General features: G+C 32.5%; 1 protein-coding gene across 2 annotated transcripts; it reads right to left on the bottom strand.

Moving 5' to 3' along the window:
• Window positions 1-546: 546 nt before the first annotated feature.
• Window positions 547-3,452, bottom strand: Bm7739 (Uncharacterized protein; the record flags this gene model as incomplete). Of its 2 annotated transcripts, none has more annotated exons than XM_001898890.2 (6): window positions 547-684; window positions 814-1,067; window positions 1,278-1,577; window positions 1,912-2,166; window positions 2,960-3,083; window positions 3,255-3,452. In XM_001898890.2, the coding sequence occupies 6 exons, from the start codon at window positions 3,450-3,452 to the stop codon at window positions 547-549; spliced, it is 1,269 nt and encodes a 422-aa protein (XP_001898925.2). The 2 variants fall into 2 exon arrangements, with proteins under 2 accessions (XP_001898925.2, XP_042930014.1); XM_043074080.1 differs by having other exon boundaries at window positions 3,255-3,323.
• Between the last annotated feature and the right edge of the window lie 16,605 nt (window positions 3,453-20,057).

Genomic DNA, 20,057 nt, shown 5'->3' with positions numbered 1-20,057 from the left:
AATTGTGAACTGCGAAGGATAGAGTAAAATATAACTATATATATGTGTGGAGAATTTTAAAAAATCTTATTGTTTTTGGGAGATCTTGCGGACATTCGTTAGATATTGATATTAATACATAGGTTAACACAGAATTATAATAATTCCTTTACCAGCGGAATCAACAGTACAATAAATTTGATAGAGAACAATTGAAGCAATGGGAAATCCCTTTTGTGGTCGAACTGCCTCGTTATTGATATATATATTTATGCCATAGCAAAGAAATGATTAAAAACATGCTTAATGAAGCAGTAACATTCACTTTACGCGTATACTACAAGAACAATAATTAATTGGAAATGTAGAGTGGAATGAAACCAGTCTATTCTTTTGGGAACGATTCTTGATATGGTACTCTAAAATTTTATACTTTTAGGAATACGTTACATTGTTAAAAATTTCTTCACATAGCATTGTGTGATTAAATAAATTTCGGAACAGGAAAATGTTAGGATTGATTGAGGACATTGAGAGCAGGCCTATTTATCATCAGCTGCAGAACGTTTATAGTTTCTTATAAGTAGAGCCACCGCTAACCGACCTTCCGTCGTTGTCACCATAGCTATATAATGTAATTGCTGCTTTGTGTTCCTTTCTCTCGTGATGCATGATATTGGGTCGCCGAGATGGGCATGGACAGTACTGAAAACAAATCAATCTCTTTTGAGAGTTTTTTTTTCAGAAGAGCAGAAACCACCTAGCAGTACTTCAACTAAGAATACTCTCCATTTCTTAGATTAGCTGAATTCATTGAAGAATAAAAAGGAATACCTCTGCATCTTTTCCAGGCCTTCCTTCTTCGCCTTCAGGTCCTATTGGTCCTTGAGGACCAGGCAGACCAGCAGGGCCAGGGCTTCCTGGTAAACCTTGTGGGCCAGCTTTACCAGTTTGCCCCTCAGCACCTTTGTCTCCGGGTGGTCCTGCTGGTCCTAGTGGTCCCCTTGATCCCTTCGAACCAGGACGACCAACTAAATGGTGCACATCTAAACCTCTAGAACCTGGAGGACCCATTTCGCCATCTTTACCTGAAATCGAACCGATGTAAATTATTACAGTGTTATATAAAAGTGAATGAAGTCAGTTGTCGACTAAATTTTCGAGTATGAGATGCGAATTGAGAAATATGCCCAAAAAAAACTTTTGTTACACAATACCAAATAAAATACTAGTTTTTGGGACATATGATTAATTGCCAACAGTGCATTTCGTTTCAACAAAATGATCATTGCACTCACCTACAGGTCCTGCCGATCCAGGTTCACCAGGTGGTCCTGGTTGTCCATTTCTTCCAGGGACACCGCTCTGACCTTTTGCACCTGCGACTCCTCTTAGGCCGGGTTTCCCAACTGCTCCTGGAATACCAGGCAGTCCTCGGGGACAGTGATAACATGGCGCTTCGTTGTGAAGCGGTGACATATTTTCAACATCTTTGCCAGGTTGCCCATCAATGCCAGGTATACCGCTTAACCCAGTATGTCCTGGTGGACCCTTAGAGCCTGGCAGCCCAACTGGACACGAGTTTCCTTTAGCACATTCTGTAATGATAGCTTGATTAACTGGTAAAAAAAATATGCTAATAGGACAAAAGTTGCCCACATCCTTTTTTCGCTTTTTTGATCAAAAACGGGTAAGTAAAAATGCTAGCTATCATAGAGACTACAGAATGATACTTTCAAATGCACAACAGTTTTAAAGTAAAAAAATCAAGTGGGAATGTAATTTTTCTCCATGAATGAGGAAGTAATTTAATTCTTTAAATTTCTGAATGCTTTTATTAACATCCAACTGATCTATAAAATCCTTGATGACAACTAAAAACCGGATCTAAGTGAAAATGACTTTATCGTTAATCAATAAAAGTAAATTTACTACAAATATCGGTTAATTGTGGTCCACTCGGCGGAGAACCTTTCGTTTTTTGTTCGCCATCTATATTGGGTAAAGATGAACCGGCAACCGGCTTGAAAAATTGATCAAGTCCTTTATTTCTGTCGCCAGGTGATTTGAACTTGTACAACTCCAGCAAAGTACTACTGTCAGTGCTAGAAGGTGGAACTGATGTGCGAGAATCGTGCTGACCTTCAGTGTTGCTAGTAACTAACGATGCTTTGTCGTGGGAGATTTCTGCAACAATAAGGTGAAATAATTACAATCCAACAAGTGTTCTTGAACCTGTAGTTGTGTAATTTGCCTTTTTCATTTGTGATGCTTTAAAAGCTTAAGAAAAATTAGAGGATGTAGTGTTTTTTTTTATTACGTTTTTCAATCACTTATAGAAGATGAAACCGGAACTCTTGGATATCGATTACTTACTACTGACATCCTCCGGTATTTCCATGATAACAAATTCATTTTGTTCTGTTTTCTTCTCGCAAAAAGCGAAAAGCGCTGTTTAATAGTAATTTAAAACCCTCGCTTCTCAGAAGAATAAGGATAAAGGAAGAATTTCTATATGTCCACTTTAGTTTTATATGAAATTTCTTTGTTTCTCTTTTTTTTAAAAAGATCGGATTTGCTTTTTACAGTTTTTCCTGTTCACATATATCTTATAAAATCATTTAATAATATAAAAATTAAAGTGAGATTCAACCGAATATCTATTCCTGATTTTTACGTTGCATACTTTCGTGTTAAATCACTCTATATCCCCATGTTTCTTTCCTCCCAATGTCAACAGGGAAATCTGTGGAAAGATAATTTATCCTGCTATTTCTATTTTAGCCATTAAGAGGTAAAAAATTTCTAATAGAACACCTGCATAATTAACTCTACATTAGGTAAGCTAACAGTTGTAATGCCCAGTTGCGATGATGGAAAATAATTTTCTATTGAGGAAATACGTTCTGTTAAAATTGCATTAAAGAAAATATTCTCGAGAACACTTTGAATAATAAGTAGTTGTATCATGGATATTTACCAGTAGGGTGATTTCCATATTCATGAATACTATCTGAACCTTTCTCATTGTATCTCCTTTGACGCCGTTTTGAAGGATTTTGTCCAAGTATTATCAAATCGTCCCATAAATCATCAGTAATTACCTATAAAGCACTCCTAAATCTCGTTTTATAAAGTGTAAATTGTTCAGTCGACCATATATGAAAAAGATAAAGAGAGAAAGAACTGCAAACTTTATACTGTGACATGACTGTTGAAACATTAAAGTAATTGAAATTAGTTGAGAAGCACAAGACTGGAGTAAAATATAATACTTTGAAGTGATGCATTTCGGTGTCCAATGATTTGTAAGCGTCCTGAATATCCCATTTGATGTACACCATTGCAATAAGACATACAGTCAGCACACAAGCACTCAGGACAGACACTGTAAAAGTAATAGGAGGGATGCGAAACATCCTTGCCAAATACAGAATCTCCAAAAATTTATTCCTTATATTTGAATTCTCCATGGGCGGTTTATACTATTAGGTCAATAATCAGTGAAGGTTGGCAACGACAGAACATCACATCGACGGTTCAATGGTGACTTTTCAGTATTGTCCACCATTTTTATAAAATTATATTGCATTTTATCATTACTTTTAGTGCTATAATTAGAGATATGGTAAAATTTGCTTAGAAATAATACATTGTTATTTTAGCTGCAGTGGGTACTTCAATATCTAGCATTAATTTGGTTCTTGAATTCCTGAACTCAGAATCCTAATTCTAAAACTATTTACCGCATTTTTTTAATCAACAAAAACTTTTCTTGAGAAATGAAAACAACTTCACCCTAAGAAATACGAATGAAAAAATTTTGGAATAATTATTTTTAATTTCTCTAAATACTGTGTTTTTCTTAGTCACTTAATTTACCCTTCTGTCATCAAGTATAACTTATTAACAAAACAATCAATAACTGTTGCATCTTTATATTTAAAGTCCTTTTTATCATCTTCTGTTTTGTTATGTGTTACTGCTACTCTTTTTACGTATCTCTTCTTTCCTCGAAATTTTGTTGTCAGTTGCGGATTTTTTTTTCAAATTAAATAATTCAAAAAACTATCCGGTAAATTTAATTCATCGAAAAAGTAATTCTAAGGTGGACATTTGAGGTATTCTATTGAGAAGCTAAATAAATTAAGTAAATTAAATAAATAAATATATACATATATAAGGCTCATTTCTAACGTTGATTTCCTGTCTCACTAATATTAGTTTTCAAATCATTAAAAATACCACAATCCTTGGAGACAAGCAGATATTACAGAAAATTTAAAAAAACTATTGTTACTTATCATTTTGGGCTTATTGCTAATTTTTTTCTTATCTCGTAAGTGTGGTAAACTTTAGATTAGAAATTTCTAGATTAAAAAAACACAGCTTTCATGCATGAGAAAGTGCTTAATTTTATTAACAGTACAATTAAAACTGCAAATACAGTAAGTTGCCAGTATCAAACATCGGAGCGATGACATTTTTTGATTTATTTCATAAAATATCTGTGATGAAGGTCAGTATCAAAATTAATGTTGATTTTTGGCATCGCTTAGGAACAATTCAATATAGTTCTTAAAAAATCAAATGAATGGGATGATCTATGAAAAAGTTTCACTTTCAAATTATTGTCTTAAATATTAAAGTCATTTATTAGGCGCAGTTCATCAGTTATAAAAGTCTTATGGCCTATCCAAATGTTACTAAAAATTCAAATTGTATATATATATATATATTTTTTTTTTGACCACTGCGTTTCCGCTCAGCTTCGAATTATTATTTGTGATATGTATCGGAGAATCGGTAAAAATTGCTTAGTCGAAAGGTTCACACTGATCAAAGTGTCATTGCTCCCCCTCCTCATCATTTATTCATTCTAACTACTTCATATTCCTGCACCATTTAGAGCAATTATCCTTTGAATCAGCCGATTGTCACTAACACTACAGAAAACACAAAGGATCGCCACATACCCCAATGACATTTTCTGCAACATTTTGATGCATTTCATTCTTTATAAGAGCACAATGTGCTTTATAAAATCAGCCGACTATTCATTCTAAATTTGGAGAAGAAAAGGAGAAAGTGATTACACTGAACTGTTTAGATCAATAGAGCATTCCTCCTTCATTTACAAATTCGTAGTCGTCGACAGGAACAAGCAATATCCTCTTTGAATCAGCCGATAACTTACTGTGTCACCCATATACCCCAATGACATTTTCTCCAACATTTTGATGTATGTCATTCTCTATAAGACACTCCTGGTATGAAAAAACTGAAAAAACTATTGTGAGTTTCGCAGTTTTCTAAAACATGCTACTCGTGATAAGTAATTTAAAATCATACTACATCATTACTACAAGTAAGCTGCGCTATATGGGTTTGCAGGACTTCTATTAATAAGTACCCATTTGACGAAATACCGAACTGAGTAACTTCTGAAGTTCTTACTCACCCTTCATCACTCAAAAGTCATTTTCAACACTCCTGGTACTTAGCATTAGCACATAAGCTTATATTAGTATTAACCTGTCTTTGCTTTTCTGATTTGATTTCTGATAAGCACATTTATGAATGATTGCCTCTTCACGTTTGCTTTTTTTTTTTTTTTTGTAACAGTAAAACTTGTTAAATTTTTGGGGAGAGCTAGTGTTTTAAATTTTTCTCCCAGAAATCAAACTACCGATCTATAAAATTTAGTGCTCCTGATTCGTCCGGTGCAACATAAATATTGCTAAAGATTTAAAAAAAACGCTTAAGTAAACAAATACCAGCAAGATAGATAAGCAGAAAAATCTATCCACTCTTCTATAATTTCTAGAAAAACATATTGTATTTCGGAAATTTTCAAAAACAGATTTTTACTAGTGCATTTTGCAATATCAGTTTACTTGGATAGGAAGATAACTGGTTGTGTTTTAAAAAAAAAAGAACGACTTATATGTTTCCTGTAGCATCAGTGTAAACCGAAAGGAAGCTCTGTCAAGAACCACGAAACAGATTTTTTTGCCGAGATGTCAAATAGGGTTTCTATTATCTTCCCTAATCTCTAATAATTCAAGTTTCTATGCTGATTTGACCACAAAGTGGTCAAATATTAAGAAAACAAAAGTGACAAAGAGAAATAAATTTAATAATAATAAAAGAGGTGCTCCATGATTTCATTAACCTATGAGTGAGAAAATAATTTTATGAAAATTATTAGCTGAAATACCTCAATGAATTTAAAAAAAAAAAAATATCCATCTGATAGTGAATATGGTTGCTGTAGTCAGTGAGAGACACTTTATAAAAGATACGACCATACATTTACTACTAAACTGCCAATAACTATTGTACTGATAGTAATACTTCTAGTGCACTTCACTGTGTGCCACTCCTCGATAAATCAGTAACAAGACCGTTAGCTCATTAAATTATTTCTACGATTGTTGTAAGAATAAGATGATTATGGTGAACCCACTTCAGCGTAAAATCAGTCCGAAACATCAAAACTTAAATATCTTTATAATCTTTATAGCTCTTCTTTATAATTTTTATCAAATTCACATTCTTAGTAGATCACTTAACAATTAATTTCGAAGACACCGAATCCGATCTGTTAAAATTTTACCTACCTAATTATCAAAAAAAAAGAAATCAACTGGAATAAAGACCATGAACTGTCCTGGTACTAATGATCAAAACTGTAGGTGTTAATCACCTCTAATTTTCTGGAGGAATTCTCAGATAAATAAAAGTAAGCTCTGATGCAATCAATTTACTTATGACGTAAATTCCTGGTAAATCTTGAATTAGCAAGTGATCCGTTTAAGCCCAAAATATTATTCTAAGAATGTAATATACAGGGAATGCTTTATCCACCGACAACCACCATGATTCAAAAAAAAATTTTATGGATGCCTTTAAGTAGAATATTGTCGAGCACCGAACAAAACCATCTTCCCTAGAAAAACGATAACTTTACAAACAATTAAAAAAAGTACTGATTCGACAAGGAGTCTGTTTTTATATCCTTTAAAAAATGTCAACATATACGCTTTAAAAATATTTGTTATTTTGAAACACAATTCAATTCAGATGAGAGAAATACCTGCTTGACGATAATCACGTATAGAACAGTGAAACTGCCTTTTACGTTACAGGTGCAATACAATACAGGACAATCCATGAAGTATGTCATTCCATGAATATTCTTTCACAAATGATAGACTTATTAGGAATGCTTAATTGTACTAGGAGTAGTCGAACGATATTTTTGCTAAAAACTGTTTGGTCAGTGGACAGCCGTTGATTTCAAACACAAAGCAAGCTATTGCAGCAATGCCTAAGAAATAAAATAAACTGATAAATTATTGATATTGTGTATTATCAGACAAATAATGTGAAAACTACAGTTTGTCACAGGACAATCAGAGTTTGTTCAGCATCATCTAAAGTGATTCATCTACGAATTTAAATCTTTAAATACATGGAAAGTCGAAAAATCCTGAAGAAAATATCATTCGGGATAGAAACCCTAGAAAGTCATGGGAAGCGCGGACATCACTTCTCATGCGTAATTTTTGTATACTAAATATTTCCTGCTCTCATAAACAAATCTATATTAGTAAAATATTCTTCACTTTCCTTAACAATAATAGCTACTTCTTCAAATACAATTTTGAAGTTATTTATTTGTTTCCTGAATTGGAATATTTCAAGAATAAGTTTCGAAATTGTAGATTTTCCAATAAAAAAGAATGGATTTATAATAACTTTGAAGAGCAAAAACAAGTAAATTACTTATACACTTCAACTGCAGTTTAATATTAACCAAAGTATTTGTATTCACTTACCCTGGAATGAACTAACGGCATGGGAACGGTAAGTGGCAGGGAAGCAGTAATATAAAACATATTCAGGCAATCAGTTATTTCTTGAAGATATTTGACTTATTAAAAATATAAGTATTCCGGTTCATGTCTTTTTGAATCACATCCTCAAAAAGACTAAAATTTTTATAAAGCAAACTGGGTTTATATATTATGGAATGATTCTTTATCTTACTTATCCTTATTATCTTCATATGCATTGCAACAAAAAAGTTCAAGTAATAACAAAAAATGCTCTTAAAAAATTTCCTTAATAGTTATGACATAATTATCAAAATTAACCTGTTTGTAGCTGGAAAATTTTTCTATGCACTGGTTCAATGATTGTAAGTGATAGACAGACCTACCTCCAAGCAGGTTCTGACCGCACAAAAAATGTTTAATGAAAAAATACATTTTGAAGGAAATATACAAAGAAATTGAGATTAAAAAGTATGTGAGTTATTTTCCAAATCAATTCTGCTTAAAAAAATAAATATTGGTTATTATCGGCACCATAAGTTCGCAAAAAAAAGAAAAAAAACTCAATTTTATGAGTACAAATTAAATACGAATGTATCACTAGATATTCCAAGTGGTGTCATAACAGCTAGAAATTATAAGGTCTTTCCATGGTACCCAAACTTTGACACAAAAGAGAGAGATTAAGCGGTGAAAAAATTGTCTTTGTTTGTGATAGTGAAAAGTTGAGAATAAAGAATAGAAGAAAAAGCACATTTGGTAACTTATACTTTGAGATCAATTTCTACAACTTCTTCTTGAAATATGTCCTTTCGACTATAGTTGAGCTTAGAATAATTTAATCATAGCTTATAGTTGACTTGCATGACACGCAATTGATTTATCTAAATGTGTTGTTCATTAGTGCAATGAACCTTATTTCCTTCCTTTTATGTATGCTAATGCAATATATTCAGAAATATTTCTTTAATGCACAAGAAGTCACACAAGGAAATGAGACACGGCATGCGGGACATAAATACATTTGCACCAAGTGTACCTGTTGATAATTTATAGCTTTTGAGTATAGTTACGAGAAATTAATTGTAGATCTTTGTTAGAGAAGCTTTCTAGTTTTTTCCATTACTGAGAAGGAATCTGTTATAATGCTAGCAACTATTACAGCAACAATATAATGATAACTTTGTAGAACTTGAAGGTCTACGTATGAGGTGAAGAGAGAGAAATAAATTGATAGGAAAATTATTTAAAGATTTAATGAATCGAATGAAATGAGTGCTGGAGAGTAGCCGAATTGTAGCTTGCGCTACTAAAAACTTTCCTAGACAAAGGTTAAAATCCTTACATAGTGAGCATTGGCTTATAACGAGCGCATATAGTGAGTAAAGAGTTATCAGATGATCTTTACTCTTTATATAGTAAGAGATGGGTATTAATACTGTAGTTTCTTAAAGAATGACTATTAGCTTAGAAAACCTTTACAATATTTCGACATTGTAAGCAAATTTGATTTGCAACAAAGTGTCATGGAAGATTTGATAGTTTAATTTATTGTTTTGGGAGAGGTTGTTGATTTGCGGGAGATTCGTTGGATATAGATGTAAATATGTAGGATAACAGAGGAATATAATAATTCCTTTATTAGCAGAAACAACAGTACAATAGAGAAGAATTGAAGATGAACACTCCTGGTTCTTGGTAAAAAACACACAATAAGGGTGACCTCCTTATGTAGCAAGCAATATGCGTAAACAAAGTATATGATTTAATGATTTACAATATGAGGTTGACCTACCGAAAGAGTAATCGATCTAACAGAGAGCTGTTGACCTGGTTTATAAGCACATTTACTAGTTAGCAAACCGCAAAGGACATCAATTAAGCAAAAGTTCTTATAGTCTTATAGATTCAAAGATAATTTACAATTAGTGGCGGTTGAAAAATGAGGTCAGCTAAATGAGGAACTTATACCGTGTAAACAATATATAAAAGAGTTACCGGTTAAACATAAGATTGGAAACAGAGAGTTCAAAGTATAAACATTATTGCAAAGAATTACATAAAACATATTTCTTACTCATATTCACGGCGCACATTCAATATTTTAGAGTTTCGCGATGTTAAAATCCGCGACAAAAAGGAGTAGTTTTCAACATATTAAACAACGCACATACTCTTTGTTAACAGTTGAAATTTTATAGGCAAGCAATAATCGGAAAATGAGTGTTTGGATGAATGATGCGCTTACATGAGATGCAATTTGAAACAGTTTTATATTTTTATAATGAATAGTCAATAAAGATAATCCTTATGTTATAAGTTAATGCAGCTGCATTTCGATGTGTTATTACCATTTGTTTTTTGTTTTTTTTTTTTCGACATTATTTATTTTCAGTATCCACTTACTCATAAATCCTCAGGTTAAATCGGGAGCGTAAAGCTAAAAGGTCATTTTTTGATAGCTCTTTCCGTTTATCTAATGAGTTATTATAAAAGTTGCGCTCTTCAACATCATAATTTGCCATTGTAGTCCATTTATAGTCTACACAGAAAGAGGAAAACTCTTTCTAAAAGGCTATAATCGTATTGCGTAAGTAAAGGCAGTTTATTATGAATATTGTGGGACATAAAACAGCTAACAAAAAGTAGCTAAAAAGAATATTTTTTTTGAATGGGTAAATCTTTCACCGTTACGAATATGTTCCAATTATGGATAGATACCATTTCGAGAGGGCAACTGAAACCATACTGTTCAACACTTTTTTAACTGTCAATTTTCTAAGTGGTATTAAAATTTTACTATAAAATGAAGCATTTACCAGATTTTTTGATTTAAAATTACTATAACTAATTTGAGATGGTTTAAATGGTTTCGAAAATTGATAAATAATTCAAGTGCACTGATGTACCACTGTTGATCTGTTGTCAATGTTTTTGTCGATTTGGCATCCGATAAAATGGTGCTTCCTAGAAAGGTAAATTGCTGACTGATATGAGTTTGGATGATCCTATGATGACAGAAAGAGGACAATAATCGATCTGTGGTGACGGCTGGTACAATACTTCTTTCTTCTTTAAACTGGTGTTTAGTCCAAAAAGCTCTGTAATTTCTGCAAAGCAGGAAGTTATATGTCCCAAGGACGCTTCTGTGTGAGCAACGATCTGCGAAGAGTAATTCTCGGATAATGTAGTGGAAGCAAAAAAATGTTTTTGGAAACAAACCTTTATGATTTGGTTAAATTGTTATTCGGGGGAGAAGTTTGATGTCAGGGAGATGTGTTGGATGCCAGCTAAATATTTGGGCAACAATTGAATAAACTGATTCGGAGGATTGGATGATTTAAAAACTGATCTAATTGACAATAGTATGGTTATAAATCTACATTGATGTTAGACAATGATCGAAACAAAGGAGAGGAGGTGCTTGCATGGGCACCAGTTGCTAATAAAGAGCTTATTAGATAACCGCATGATTATGATAGCTAACAAAGAACAATGTAGATATCCTCATGATTGTAAGGATTGCTAACAAAGAACGATGTAAATTGTTTCAATATGTAGAAGCATAAATTTGGAAACAAAGAGTCCGAAGTATAAGCATTATTTGCGGAAATTACGTAGATATCTTTACTACAATTTGCAACTCATATTTTTAGATCGCGATATTAAAATCCGCGACAGATAAGATTATGTGATTTTTGGTATGTGATTTCAATTGTTTGACATTGAGTAAACCTTCGTCGGTATGATATCAAATGTAAATACTGTTTTCTCCATCGAGGTTGCCGAGACTCTTTGGAGCATTATGTTGAAGAACAATGTGAATAGAATTGATGCGAGGACGCAACCTTGTTTCACGCCATTGATTATCGCGAAGCAATCAAAGAGTGTCGTATCTAATTTGACTACACCGATCCTCGTTCATTTAAGAAACATGATTATCGCTGCAAAATTCTTCCAGAAGTCTTTTCTGCTCATGGTAATAAATGCTTTATTTGAGTCAATAGATGTCACATAGAATCCTTTGTTTTGTTCTCTATACTTTTCTTGAAGTTGTCTGAGAACAATGTCATGTCTGCAGTGCTTCTATTAACTCGGCAACCACATTGGTTCTCAGGTAAAAGTGTTTCTGCAGTAGTGCGTACTAATCTGTTCAAAAGTATTCTTGCAACAATTTTACCAGCAATAGAGAACAGCGTTATATCTCGATAGTTTGAATAATCGGACTTTTCTTTTTGTCGTGCAAGGTGATTTCTTCTTATCGTTCCAACAGCTCACAATAAGTTTGTGGAATTAACGTGGAATGTATGGCCTCCATGCTTCTAGATTTCGGATTGCCTTGAGAATATCATGCAGAGTGGAAGCTACGTTCAATTCAGTAGTTTTCATCGATTGTTGAGTGATAAGTGAGCGGTGTGCACTGAAGAGAGATTGAAAGTTTTAAACCATCGCTTTGAAGTGGAAGGTTTATCTGTGAGAAGAGCGACAATCTGAACTGAGAAGAGGACTGTGAATCTGATGTGTTGTCTGTGCACTAATTTCAGCTTCGTAGAGTTCCTGGAATCCTTTTGTACTGGATTGACTCACCACTTGTTTTTGATGTCCCGAAGTTTCGTTGAAGCTTAATGCATGCAAGACGAAAAGCTACCTTTCTTGCAAGATAGGATGGGTGAGTGAGATGCACTCGGTGAGGAGCCTGTTCATGAATAGCAAGCAAGCAGTTCTTGCATCTGCAGATGTTTTCATCTAACCAATCTTTGGATTTCTTTGATATGAACCTAAGCATTCTGCGGAGGACTGCTGGGTAATATATTCATGAGTTGCCAGAGTGGTGTAGAGGAGGAATGTATTGGCTGGTCTGCAAGACTGGTTTGAAGGTTAGTCTGGAAGTTGTCTCTTATCGTAGTAACTTCAAGATTTGAACTACTTACTGAGAATATTTCCTCGTTTAGGTTTGGCCTGAAAGTGAAAATTGAGTTTTCATCGCAAAGCTGTTTATTTGACATTCAGCGCTAAGCGTCATTCAAGTTGAAGCGCAGTGGGTGAGGTGCTAATATTTGGATCGAGAGTGCATCCACATCATTTTTTGGCTGTTTTTCTGCTCAAAGATGATGTCTGTGTCGTAGCAGTATGCGTCTATTATCGTTGAAGTTTCCAACACCATGTTTGCCTTGTATTCCTTTCTAAACCTTAGAATTCTTTCCTACTTTGGCATTGAAATCATCAAGGATTATGATTTTATCGTCTACAGGAATCTTTCGGATAAGATGGAGAAAGCTAATATTGAATTTGTTTTTTCTGCGGCATTAACTCGGAGAATCGAGGAATAAAACTGTTTATTGCTACTTATTTTGCAATAGATGGCATAGGCAAATAATTCAATCGTAATGATCTATCGGTATTAACAAATTTGGAAACGCCTGAGTTCTTGATCGTGAAGCCAACTGCTCAGTTGGAATGTTAGGTTTTGTGTTCACCTGACTAGAAGAGTGAGTAGCATTGACATCACATATTTTGAGGCTTTCTTTTTCATGCGGAATTAGGAAAGCAATGTCGTTAATAGGTCGTGACAGTTTATCCTTTGAGCCTAGGCAAAGTCCTTTTTAGATGATCCGCTTTATCGCTACACCCTTTATTCCCGAATTCTTTACACCTCATCTGTCAGACCTAGCAACTTGGACGGCGGCAGCGAATTTCTGAGGTCGTAATTCGTAAGACTAACGAATTACATCTGATCGGGTTTCCCAAAGCTAATGAGTTCATCCTTCCATGGGCACATCGTTTAACCTTTCAGTTGAGTTCCATCTCACTTGGGAGGTTTAGGGGAAGCATAAAACCGCGAACAAAGCTAGTAACCTCATAAGAATACGCAAGCTGCTTTTCCACGACAAGGTAATCTTCACGAAGTAGAAATTCGCTAAGACATTCAGCTCCATAATCTGCGTGATGAAATCAGTTCGCATAATCATTGCTACCCACGTGAGCACACTGAACACTTTCTAAACTACTCAAGCGGTATAACGCAAAGAACATGATTTTGCGACTATAGGAAAAATTAAGAAATTAAACTTCTAAACTTTTAGTATTAAACTTCTAAACGACTTATCAGGAGAACCTGATAAAGACTAGAAGTACTGATATGTCTTCATTATGTAATCATCTTTTAACGAAAGCAACAGGAGTAGTAATAATATTAACGTGATTGGCACTGTTGTCTCTCCAGTATTATGACTCTCTCTGATAAATGTCTATTAATGAGGAAGGAATTCTACAAATATTTCTTTATTGGCATTAAAACTAGTAAACAAACAGTGTGCTACGATGTCACTGAATCAAAAGTTTATTTGTTCTGTACAACAATAAAAAAGTGTCACAGAATATTCTAAAAATAGTTGTGGAAGATCTTTGGAAGAGAAATTAGCACGTCTGGCTATTCTATCGCTTACCATCACAAGATGTTATTGATTTATACCAAACAAAACCATGAAGTTGCATGAGCATTAATGGTAACACTAGATAATATAATCAGTTTTATGACACGAGGTAAAGTTTTCAACTAGTGATTTCACAAAATGCTCAAGGAGTACTCAGTTTTCTAAAATAATGTTTCAATAATCATCTAACCGTTTCGTTTCAAAGTTTCCGAAAATGTATTTGCAGCAGAGTACGATCTAACGAATGATTATCTAGCGAATGATTAGAAGTTAAAATACAATAAACGAGCTGATAACCCAGATAGCCCAATTCTCTACATTTCGAATGCCAACAGATAACAATGTTTTCTGAAATTACTTATAGCTCTGAAAATGCTTTTCTTGTAATCTATGTCTAAAAAGTTTCAAATCGTGTAATATTAATCTGATTATTGTCATCCAGGAAGTTTGAGTGTTCAGTGTTTGGGAGGATTGAGCAATAACTACCTGTTGTTCCATATTTTTATATAACGGTCCAACAGGTGGAATAAGTTGCAGTTTTCATAAATAAAGAATTAAAAGAATTAAAGATCTCTTATATTTCTTTAATATTTTCTTGATTTAATAGAAGTGGCCATAAAAAAGACATCACGCGCTTCTTCAACTCAGAAAATATTAATTTTTTCATGTCTTCTGTAAGCACTCTGAATTAAGGCTGATATCCAAAGCGGAAATTATATCATGTTAGACATTCTCACGAATTACTGGAATTCAATATGAAAATACAGAAAAATTTTACATGTTGAAATGGAAAGTCAAAATATCCTGAAAATTAATTTCCTCTGATTCAAAACAGGAAAATTAAGCATTAGAAATGAATATAATGGCGGAATTAAGTACTTCAGATTCATTTACGTTAACTTGTCGCACATTTAAAATTCTGTCTCTTGGTTTCATTACAATAATAATTATTAATTACTATATTTATTCGTTTATAGGAAATATGTCGAGATCTTCGATGAAAACGTAAATTTCATTCAAAACAAAAAATTCAGAATGTATTTTCCTTTCTTTCCTTTCCGCCTTATCAACTGCGCAATGCGCAACTAAAATAAAAGCGGAGGTTTGGGAGACAAAGCTTGCCTCCAGCTTTAATTTTTTTAATTGTTTTGAAATTTTTAGATTATGATGAAAGATAGCAGTATGAGCTATGTAAACCTTTCGGTTGGTCAAAGCGAAATAATCACCTGCTTCTACATATTCTTTTCATTTCTAGGAATACATTCATATGCTCCTTTTATTTCATTTTCAAATGCTTCGAAGTAGTCAAGTTACAATTTAATGAGCTTTGGTTAGAGGACTGAAATAGGATTATGAAACTTCTTTACTCTTAATTGTTTGATGATTAGGATCAGCAACCATTAGCAACAATAATTCATCAGCAAATAGTAAGAATTTTTCCATCATAAAAATTTGAGCACGTAAGAGCATTGAAATAAAGAATTTTAATAGATACGCTTAAGAAGTCAATTTGATACAAAAGAGTCATTGTTTTATAAAAACCTTCAAATGGGATGATGGCATACAATATTATTTGTGTAATACGAAAATTCAGTTTTCTTCCTTCAATTCTCACTAGACAAAAATGCGAATGTCAAGTGCGGCCGTTAGTTTCGTTTTGGGATTATTGAGCTTAACAAGTGTAAAATTATTTGTTAAATCTCACGCACGAACATTCATAATGCAATGCATACAGCAAAGCATAAATTGGGATAAAAAGTGGCAGTGAAATGTATAATGAATGATATGAATGTTGCGAATTATACAAAGTTAGTGGTGAATGCGATGAGGGCAGGAGCGCCAAAGCGTTTACTGTGTCTTTTCGTTTTCTGTTAGCAATTTTTTTTCTCTGGTCTTAAGTGCCAAATTTGATTGGTTTTGAAGATCTTGCCGTATCTACTCATTAACTGCTTGTGATCAGAATTGTGGTTAGGTCCGAGTGACGTTTACACTATCCACCACTTTCTTCACTTCAAAGGAGAAAATGTTTTATAATTTTATCTCAAACAGCTGGTTTGCCAGGAAAATTTTGCACTTCGTAATGAAGCTTGAAATTTTTGCAATGAAGTAGATTTGCAGAGCAGATAAGCTACATATGTACAATATTGACCCAATGAAATTCTAGGATCTGCTATAGTTTTTCTTTGCTTTTAGTTCAATTTATTTTATGTATGTTTTTTAATTTTAAATAAAAATTGTTTCTAAAAATTTGTAATTTCGAAATCCCACCGAAATAATAATATTTTCTCTATTCGTTCAAAAGATTTGCTTTCCAAAAAATTAAAATTAAAATATCCTTCTTTACCACAATATTGAGTAGAAAAAAAGTGATTTAAAACCGGCTGATCTAGAGTTAGTCCTTTCACACTATATGTTTGTGCTAACATATAGTATAATGCCGTTCTGCTTCACCAACTTTTTCCAGTCTTGACCGCAACTTAGGTAACGACAAGTACAACGGTTTAATACTTTTGAGTAACTGTTTCTTAATTATAGAAAAGACAAAGAGTTTGTAATCTAAAAAGATGAATAATAAAGAACTATATATATATATATATATATATATTAAAAAAGAATCAACTGAAAAACAGAAAAATGTGAAAATGAGCCATTGAGTCTGACCAAGAATGGATGATTTCAAATATTGGTTAAGAACACCTTTGTGCAACGATTAGGCAGTGAAAGTGCAGCAGAATAGAACTGATTATTTTTTGTTTCTTTATTCTTCATCTTTATTAATCTAAATATATAGGACAACGAAATTTTTATCCTGGCCATCTTCACAGCTCTTAAATAGTTAAACTTAATGCTTCATGAGTGACCGACTCTTCACATGTCTATTGTTGCTGAGCTAAATGGGGAGGGTTTTGTTATTTACCAGTGGTAATATATGATTTTGGAGTCTTGCGATATTGATTTTTTGCTCAAGCGATGAAGCTAATATCGCATTTCACATACAACCATCACAAAAGAAATCAGATATTAAATGTTACTTTCAGTGGAATTAATTTTAGGATGAAACATTTCTACTCGAGGAATTGTTGGATAGCTAATATGATCTTTTATTGTTACATTGTTATATTGATATGATCTTTGTTGTTACAAATAATCACTGCTTGTCTACAATAGTATATTCCTTGTTTACTTTAGTTTTTTCGTGAAGCAATATCACTAGTTTACTATTCATCTCAACATCTATATTATCATCTATAGTTTGCATTTTCTACGGATAATATTTCTTGTAGTAATATCTTTATGGGATGATAATGAAATTTCTGTAACAATATTTATAATGTAATCATCTTGTTTGGCAAGGTTGTTATCTTTTAATAATTAAATTTGTAGCGTAATCATAATGCCTATGCGTCTGATGTCACCATTTTAACTAATTTATAATGCAGTATATAGATAATTGTACGAGCACCCTGAAGGAAGCACACATTTTTGAAGAGCCATTGTATTGCGCTACCGCTAAAAACGAATATAAAAAGTCAATTCAGATTTTTTGATTACGTCATACTGTTGAGAGTGACATATTCATTGTTTAAAAAATATATAAAAATATATTATTTCTGATAGCATGTCGTGTTTCAGCCAAAAGATGTCAGAAAACTGACTATTTGCTTCTTCTTGATGTTTCTAAATATTTTAAATAAATAATTATCCAGTTAATTCCTTATTATTTAAACTTGTACATTAGTATGGTGCAAACATTTATTATATGAATTCATTTTTTAGAAATACTTATCATACAGAACCTATCATTCAATCATTTTTTATATAGCAGAAGAAGCAGAAGTGCAAAATAGAACTTAAGATATTTTGAATAACTTAATTTAATGCTATAAAGAAGCAAAAAAACGGGATCGAAATTTTTACAACGTTTCAATTAGGCAGCAACAGTCTTGTTACGTCTAGCAAACGTAATTCTTTTATATATGATTACATTATGAGCTTTAAATGACCAAGAAATGCTCAACCAATAAGTAATTAAGACCTCACCTTACATATCATCTAATTCTTAGAATGACAGATTGGTGTGTAATAAAACAGATTTTTGTTGCTTGCGTATGGTAATAGCAGTAAGTTCAAATAACTATCTGAAATCTTTCGACCAGATTCTACTCCATCCATTCTAATTTAGAAATAATTGTTTTAACATAATGATAATTTGTTTGACTGTAAAAACCTATTACTTTATTTTCCTTCATTCTCCATCTTGGCTGCTTTGCTGTATATTTCTGAAAGAATTACAAATGAAATGAACGAACTAGTTTGAGGTATCCAGATGACAGTAAAGAAATGATGGCTCCATATTTAATGGTTCTTTCTTCCTTCGAGATTTCTCAATTAATTGAAAAATTTTGAGTTAGTGCTTTTTGTAACTTCCAACCAAATTTGTAAATTGTTCAGTCAAAAATAATTTATTAGTGAACGAGAAATAAATGCCGCTAATGTGTGTACAAGTCTTAGCTGATAAGAATAAGAATTTTCTATGAACATTAAAATAGGCTGCCTAATTTAATCTTTAAAATTACTCGAGTTTTATTTATAGGTAGTTAATAAACAAGTTTGGTGAGTAGCGTTTAGTTTCAGTGTTATAATAAAAGAGTAGATGAGATAAAAGAAAAAGAGGCATTTAAATCATTTTTCATCGAAATTTAAGGTTCCCATTACCTTTTTTACTCTTCCTCTTCTTCTAAAAATTTGTAATACGCAAGTAGTAATCTTGTTATTTTGCTTATTTTTAAACTTTATGGAAAACAAAGACTAATTTTACCAACCTTTTAGAACAGGAAAATACTTACAATAAGTAATTATGAAAAGTAATAGCTCTGCGGACTTCTCTATTTTTTCCTCATTCCACAAATATTAAAAAATCAAAAACATTTTGAGATCCTTTTTTAATTCGTCCAATGTTTTCCGTCACAAACTAATACATATGTATATATATATTTATTGGACTTGGGTCATATATATTTATAAATTTTGGTAATATGTGCCGAAAAAACCTATTATTTTTCATTTATCGAGAAGACAAAACAAACAGAATAAATCTGAACAACATTATCAAAGAGACTTTTCAACGAAATGAATAGTATTAAGTGTTCAAAATTTCATATATAATAAAAGATGTAAGAGATATGCTTGATCGACCACATTTAGTTTCTCAATGATAAGGATTGAAGAATAGTAAAACGATAAAAAAATTTCTATTTGAGAAAGTAACAATATTTTTTGAGAAAAAGTGGTATCTATTTTCTCATATTTATATGCTTACCTCTAACTGCAGATTTATCAGCCAAAGTTAATGTCAACAGATAGTTACGCATTTTTTGTTTCGGCTTTTTTACTGCGATATCATTCAACAAGATTGTAAATAGTTACCATCTATACAGTTAGTACTAGTAGCTACTTAATAAATTATATTTGGATCATCATTTCATCGTACTAGGCAATTTATAAGCAGCATAACTAGGACTTGGTCATAATCGTTCTAGGATTATTTCAATTTAATCTCCTAACGAACTTGTTCACTTCCAGTTTCGCTTTTTGACCAAGTTTTTTTTTCTTTTTCGATCAAGTTCCTTAACGTAACTTATGATACTATTTGTTCAAAATGGAGAATATTATGATTGTTTGCACACATTTCTATGTGTACTCTTTTGTTATGTCTTGTTCAACTATTTTACAGCCGAGGAAAATTCGTTTTCCCTGAATTCATTTTTAGGAGTTATTTACAAAATTGCCAATGATATTAGAG

The sequence above is a fragment of the Brugia malayi genome (assembly GCF_000002995.4).
Source record: "Brugia malayi strain FR3 genome assembly, contig: Bm_v4_ChrX_scaffold_001, whole genome shotgun sequence".
Taxonomy (NCBI): domain Eukaryota; kingdom Metazoa; phylum Nematoda; class Chromadorea; order Rhabditida; family Onchocercidae; genus Brugia; species Brugia malayi.
The sequence above is the reverse complement of the archived record's forward strand: the minus strand, read 5'-3'. Positions and strand labels throughout refer to the sequence as shown.